The sequence below is a fragment of the Pundamilia nyererei genome, unplaced genomic scaffold (assembly GCF_000239375.1).
Source record: "Pundamilia nyererei isolate P.nyererei 1_Seehausen unplaced genomic scaffold, PunNye1.0 scaffold00594, whole genome shotgun sequence".
NCBI classification, from domain to species: Eukaryota; Metazoa; Chordata; class Actinopteri; order Cichliformes; family Cichlidae; genus Pundamilia; species Pundamilia nyererei.
This window is the reverse complement of record NW_005187995.1, coordinates 4,043-11,201: the sequence shown is the minus strand read 5'-3', so window position 1 is coordinate 11,201 and position 7,159 is coordinate 4,043. Positions and strand designations below refer to the sequence as shown.

The 7,159-nt window shown below is 40.1% G+C and overlaps 1 protein-coding gene across 1 annotated transcript; it reads left to right on the top strand.

The window, feature by feature from the left end:
* Nucleotides 1-1,683: 1,683 nt before the first annotated feature.
* Nucleotides 1,684-6,694, top strand: LOC102207300 (myeloid-associated differentiation marker homolog). The gene is made up of 2 exons (XM_005754564.2): nucleotides 1,684-2,179; nucleotides 5,211-6,694. The coding sequence occupies exon 2, from the start codon at nucleotides 5,336-5,338 to the stop codon at nucleotides 6,179-6,181; it is 846 nt and encodes a 281-aa protein (XP_005754621.1). The 5' UTR covers nucleotides 1,684-2,179; nucleotides 5,211-5,335; the 3' UTR covers nucleotides 6,182-6,694.
* The last annotated feature ends 465 nt before the right edge of the window (nucleotides 6,695-7,159 follow it).

The following is a 7,159-nucleotide window of genomic DNA, read 5'->3' as shown; positions in this document are numbered from 1 at the left end:
CAGCCGGGGCTGGAGGTGCAGCAGGAGCAGTAGAAGCAACAGGAGCAGGTGCAAGTGCTGGTACTGCAGGGGCTGGAGGCACAGCAGCAGGATATGTGGCAGCCGCAGCAGCAGCAGCTGTAGTCACTGGAGGAGCAGTAGGCGTAGCATGGCTAATACAAAAAATAAGAGATGTGATACAGTTGATAAAACAACATCTTGGAGTGGTATTACTGGTGCTTGTTTTCTACTCGTTGCTTCTGTCATGGTTTTTTCTCAAAGCACCATTTGCTTGGACCCTCCTCTTATCATTTTTGTTCCTGTTGCTTGTTATTATTCTTGTTATCATATAATCACACCATAGATAAGGGCTATGTCCAATATGGCACATGAATCAGAAACACAGAATCTGTGATACAACATCACAGGTTTTATAATTCCTTGTTTCAAAAATGAGATTTTATAAAACTACCCAAAATATCCGTTATTTTCATGCTGCTCTGTAATCAGAATCATTTTTTTCTGTTTTGTCTTTTTTGTAAACTCAAGAAATTATTTCTGTATTTAAACAATTATGTTTAATAAAGTAATAATTCATTTAAAATCAACTCTGTACTCTAGTATTTCTACCAAATCACAAAACCTGTTTTTCCAGAGTAATTAAGCTACGTTCTACTTTTACATAATTTTATTTTTCAATAAGAAAATCAACTATGTTCTGTCACACATATTTCTTTGTGTTATGCAAAAATAAATGAATGAATTGTCACTGATATTTTTGGATGCATTTTTCCCCTTGCTGACTTGCAAGGTTGTATTGAGTGCTTAAAAAGAAGGCTCAAGAGGCTTCTTGAGTTCCAAAACAACTGACAGAGTTGTAGGTATTTAAGCCTTAGTCTCTTTAGACTCTTTAGAGATGGTCCTAGTGTTATTGACACATTATTAATCATACGAGTCATCACATAGGCCAGAGTGTCGAACCGCTGTAAGACATTGCCCTAAATACACAATAAATACATAATACATAAAAAATTTAGAGTAATTGCCAAAGAAAATGATGGAGTGTGCTACACTAACAAGATCTTGTGGTTGATTTGGCTGTGGGTGCTACTACCACATATGGTATGGCCCGGACCTGGCCCACACAGTGTGCTTACACATGGCTCACATACCGCAAAGAATGACAGCCCTTTGCTGGCCCAGATCTGGTTTGCCAGATGTGGCCCACATATGGGTCAGCACCAGTGTTGGGTAAGTTACTTTAAAAAAGTAATTAATTACTAATTACTTAGTCAATATTGTATTTAAAATACTTATCTAATTGCTGTGTCAGAAAAGTAACTTAATTTAACTAAATACTTCTTAAAATCCCTATAAACCTTGAGTGGGCAAACAATAGAAATTAATCATTTTTTTTTAAAGACAGTACGCAGCGGTAGCATCTCTTCCATAATGTAGCCTGCAATCATTTTTTAAGCTCACCTTCAGACGCTTTCTGTGCTGCTGACGTAAAATCAAGTTTTGCCCCACATCTTTATGCACGCTCATCACCATCCTCGATGAGTCTAATGACATGTCATCTGTGAACTTCACGATTGTACCAGACGGGTGCAGCGGTTTGCTTAGAGGGAGGAGAGGAGAGAGGAGGGCACAACCCTGGGAGGATTTTCTGGATGCTTGATGTGATTCTTTCCAGCCTCATTGTTTCCCCTCTGTAAAATTCCACTCAGGTGTCTTGACATTTCTACTCAGAAGTAACTTGAAATTTCAAGATAGTCATAATGTGAGGTTATTGTGTCAGAATTTTGACACAATAACCCCAAATTATGACATAACTTACACTTTTGACCTATCGCTGCCTGTTAATTTATTTATTCATTTATTTGTTTACTGGCAGTAACAAGCGTCCACGCCCATGCAGCAGCGCTACTCGACACAACTGCGTAAGCATCCCTAGTGAGGACATGACAGAAATGACCTTTTTATTTGTTCCTTTATTATGTGAGTAAGCCATCTCCGAGAAGAGGAACTGTGACGATTTTGCTGGACGTGGAGGAGGTTTTAGACTTTACCAAATATGGCAGTGTGGGGCGTGGGACCCACAGCCCGCAGACAGATATCGCTGGATAACAGAGGGGATGCGCCGAGGAACTTAAAGCTTTAACATTATTGTGAAATAAAACTCCTGGCTCAGAAATCGGTAAGATCCCGCCTCAGAATGATATGTTGCTCTGAAAGATTTTAAGTAAAACGTAGCAGCTCGTGTTTATCGCGGTCTATTCTTGGAATAGAGCTGATTACAAAGGCATAGCACCGAGGCGCGGTATGTCCGCTATCTGACATGGAAAACTTCTTAGGTTGATAAACGCCTCTGTTATACAGAACATACTCTTAGAAATAAACACGCCTCCTCTGGTAGGGTATCTGCATGAAAACGAGCATAGATTTCTTTCATAGCTTTATTATTTTAAGAGAGGTAAGAAATCCTGCAGTAGCCTATTTGATTTAACATAACCTGTTATTTGTGAGAAACTTTCTTTGCCCCCATTTTACAACAGTGTGGGTGGTTCCCTTTAACTTTTAAGCTTTATATGGCACGACCCCCTCGACTGGGTTGTGTTAAGAACCGAGGTATGCATGGTATGCGCGCTACCAAACCAAAAGCGTAAACCCAAACCTGGTTTCCTGTCAGCAGAAGAGGCCACATAACCTACACCGCACAACCGCACCTTTTTCTGATGTCTCGGTACCATGCTGCTGTTGAAATATTAACAGTCATCTCTCTCAGTTTAGATCACCATGCATGGAGTGTGTTTAAACTGAGAGAATCCAACAGGAACTTAAAAAACACTTTTCTGGATGTTGATCCCTGTTAAAAAATATACCCGAAATAGTCCTAATATTCTGGCATGATTGCCATTTAGTCTGAAAAACTGCTTCGATGCTGCTACTGTTGCTTCCTGGATACTCGCTGTTAGCTCTTCAGAGCTGCTTCCTGTTTTGTGTGAGTTTATGTGCAACAGGATATGTGACACCGGAGTTAATGGCAATTGAACGTGACCTATGGGGTGAGCTAGAGTTTATCTTCTAGTGAAATTCGCCACACCCTAGAAATACAACAGATGTTTCACTCTTTTGCATTAAAAATTATGTCGGTAAAAGGGTATTTCCTTACTCACTCAATCTGCCAAAACACCTACTTTTACCTATCTCATAAGTATATGGGGATTTGGCTAAAATGCAGAATGCAGAATTTGGAGACACTGGCATCATGAAGCTTTATAGATTAGCTTCAAGATGCCAGATCCATGTGGACTTCAGAGGGAGTCCACATGAGTAATGCACATGAGAAGTTATGAGCAGCGCGGAAACTCTTAATCTTAAAACTGTTTACTCAGTCCTCACAGTGAGTGTTTAGAGGCAAGCCCCTCTTAATGCTCCTCAATAATAATGGGAATTTCAAGCAGAAATGAACTGAACTGGGGGTTTTCTCAGCAGTGCGTGCACAGTGAGGGACTCACCTGCTAAATCTGAAATGAGTAAAATAAATGTCAGTGAAAATGCAGGCGTTAGATTAATGCACAAATGTTGCATTTGCCATTATTAGAATGTGATTTTAAGGTGATTTACAGATGTGGTGCAGTAACATAGTAACCGGGACAGCTTGTGGTCTGATGCTCAATAACATTTGGTATTGTTTGTTAGCAGTTCCACACAGATTTCCATTTGTAATAATGCAGCTTTCCTCTTGATAAATTCTGGACTCCACCTGTGTACTAATCTTTAGAACCTTTTACATAGTGCCCAGTGATTTCTATCAGTACAGTTACTTCTCATGTCAAAAGCATGCAGATTTTCCTTTATCCCCCTCTTATTTATCTGAACTGCCTTGCTGTTTCCTGAGAGAAACATATGTGAAACCTGAGCTTACACTTGATTATTTTTGTTAAAAGTCACTCATCAATCGCTGTCTCATGCTCCCTCCCTGGTATTTTTGAACCACTAATTCACATGGTTCTTGGCTGAGTTTTTCTACTGAAGTGAACAGCCCTCATCTCATATAAATTACAGAACACTGTTAGTAGATCAACCTGTAATTGTGTAATAATGTGGCATGTTTTGCCCCACTCAGTAAATCTGTCCTATGTTCTTTAAAATTAAACACATCTCTTAGATGAACTACTCTTTGTTTATTATGTCTGTTGTTTTTATGAATGTTTAAATTGTCTGTCACAATGAATTATGGGACAGCTTTTTTCTTCTTCCCCTTCATAAAGAATAATGCCGTTGTATCCTAAGCTAAAGGGGACAACAAAGGAAGCACTGAACTTCCTTTCCTAAATATTTGGAGGACTGGAACAGATCTCATTATTGCCACTAAATAGATACTTCCAGGTCACTTCTGTCAGTTAGTAAGATTCCTAGGAAAAATTTACTATTGGAACACATCCCAGGTTAGCTCTTTATATACATTGGGTCACAATCAGCCCCTGGTGACACCCAAGTGGCTAGAATTCTTCTCACGCATTCATGGAACAACTAGCTGCTCATAGAAGGTTGCACACACAGGCAATGAAGCATATTTGTTGGAAATATACAGTATACATACAACCCAACCAGCAAACTAAAATGGCCATGCTTTGGATAACAGACCAGGATCAAACTCCAGAGAGTTTGAAAGGCACTACGCCCACTTTGGTTTACACTGAGGGACTTTCCAATTCCTTGAAGATTAAGCAGTCAGATCGCAGCTTCCTGCATACACAGGCCACAGCCTGAACACCAGACCTCACAAATTCCTTTAGCTTTGTGCAATTTAAGTTAGAGCCCAGGCATGTTAGTCAGGGGTGAGAAACGTTTTAATAATTGTTAAGTTTGATGTTGCAGGTCACTAGGTATTGTATTCCCCCTGTACATTTGGCTGTTAGCTTATTTATGAACAGTCCAATGGTAAAATTTTGCTAGTATAGTACTAGTATAGCATAAGCATGGCATGTGATTTGAACAAGAAATAAGATTAAAATTAAATGTTAGACTTTGGAAAACTCAGCTACTCTTTTTATGGACTGTGCATAATTAAAGGAATAAATCATTTTAAAACAATTTCAACATTTTTAAAATGTCTAAAATAATTTTGTTTTCCACAGACGTACTGTACAGTTATTCCTTAACTGCATATTAACACATCTTTGCTTCATTTTATTCTGATTATCTTTGTCTTCTTCCTGCAGATTATGAGACAAATGCCCACTAAGTAGAGGAGAAGCAGGATCCGACATTCAGTACAAGACTCGTCTTGAAACTTGCAAGACTATTAAAGTCACTTTCACCTCCTGACAGACTGTAACATCCCATCATGCCATTGATTGTGGTCCCTACTTCCCAGTTGTTCTGGATGCGAGTAGCTGCCCTGTTATTCACCTGTGTGGCATTCAGCGCCGCTGCACATGGAGCTTATCTGCCCCTCCCAGTCATGGCTGACTGGTGCATCTTCTGCTGGGCGTTCAGCTTCGCTTGCACTCTGCTGGTCCTGCTGGTAGAGTTGTTCGGCCTCCAGGCCCGGGTGCCAGTGTCCTGGTCCAACTTCCCCATCACTGTCGCCTGCTATGCTGCGCTCCTCTGCCTTTCAGCATCCATCATCTTCCCAGTCTTCTTCCTTAGACACCAGTTGTTCTATCGTGTAGCTCGTGACCATCGCATAGTTTCCACAGTCTTCTCCTGCCTGGCAGCGGTTGCCTACATGGGGGAGGTGAGCCTGTCTAAAGCAAGGCCAGGAGAGGTGGCAGGTTACATGGCTACAGCTCCGGGCTTACTGAAAGTGTGCCAGACCTTTTTGGCCTGTATTATCTTCATCCTGATCAGCAGCCCAGTGACATACGACCATCATCCAGCACTGAAGTGGTGCATGGCAGTGTACTGCATCTGCTTCATCCTCTCCATGGCTGTGGTGGTGCTGTGTGTGGGAGAGTGGACCGGCTGTCTCCCCATCCCATTCTCCAAGTTCCTTTCGGCATACGGGCTCCTGGCAGTTATCATGTATTTGACTGCCACCATCCTCTGGCCTGTGTTCCAGTTTAACAAGAGTTACGGGAGAAACGATAACTCAGAAACAATCGCTGCATCTGTAATCACTGCCATCAATTTCCTGCTTTATGTTGCTGACCTAGTGTACAGTGCCAGATTAGTGTTTGTCAGTGGCTGAGAAGAAGAGAGAAGAAGAGAGTAAACAATAGCTTTGCAGAGCAGTAGAGCTAATGCTGAGCTCCCCCCCCCTTTTTTTAAACCCTGAATTTAAAAAAAAAATATTGAAGTCCTACAAAGCAGTCCCAAATTTGAAAAGCCTGTTTTGCCTGTGAGTATTTATTTATTTGAATGTGATCAAATAATTGCCATACAGTATTTAACCTCTAATGTGAAATGATGTGTGCAACACAACTCTTACGTCAGCTATCAAAGTGTGAGATTTCACATAATTGTGTGGGAAAAAAGTACATTATGTACTATTAAAGCCAGTAAAGTCAGCACACTGGAGCACAGGGGGGTGGCAAAATTGGGCACTTGCATTTCAACACGCTCTAACTGAAAGATCATCATCTTGTAATCTTTTGTTAATAGTGCTTTAAAGTCATATCAGAATCAATTTCATAATAATGGCAACAAAGTATTATGATATTTGTATTAGTTAAAAAAAATAAAGCTTTTATCATAAAACAAATATATCTCAGACTTTTTACTCACTTGGAAATAGAATAAGTGAGATGAGCTGTCAAAGATGACAGTATCGATAATTAGTTATACTTAGTCATAAAAAGTACTTTTAATTCAAACAGTCATGCGTTTTCACCCTTTGAATAATTGCTACAATGAATACAAGAACTTTCATTTCATTGGAAATCTATACGTCTTTTTAAATACCCAACACTGATACATGAATCACTTGAGAGGAGACCCTGCAGGGCGGAAGGCACTATTCAGTATTTTATGCAAAGTCTGGCATGTGTGCCACACTGCTGTGTATGATTTCTTTAAGTAGTGAAATTTGTATTGTGTATTGTTTACACTGTTGGTCTGTGCCATATTGCAGTGTTAAAGCTATTGCAGCATTTCCAGAAGATGTTAATCAGTGTTTTGGTGAATAAGTGTGGCAGCTACCTTCATATCCTTAAAACACAATCTTGAA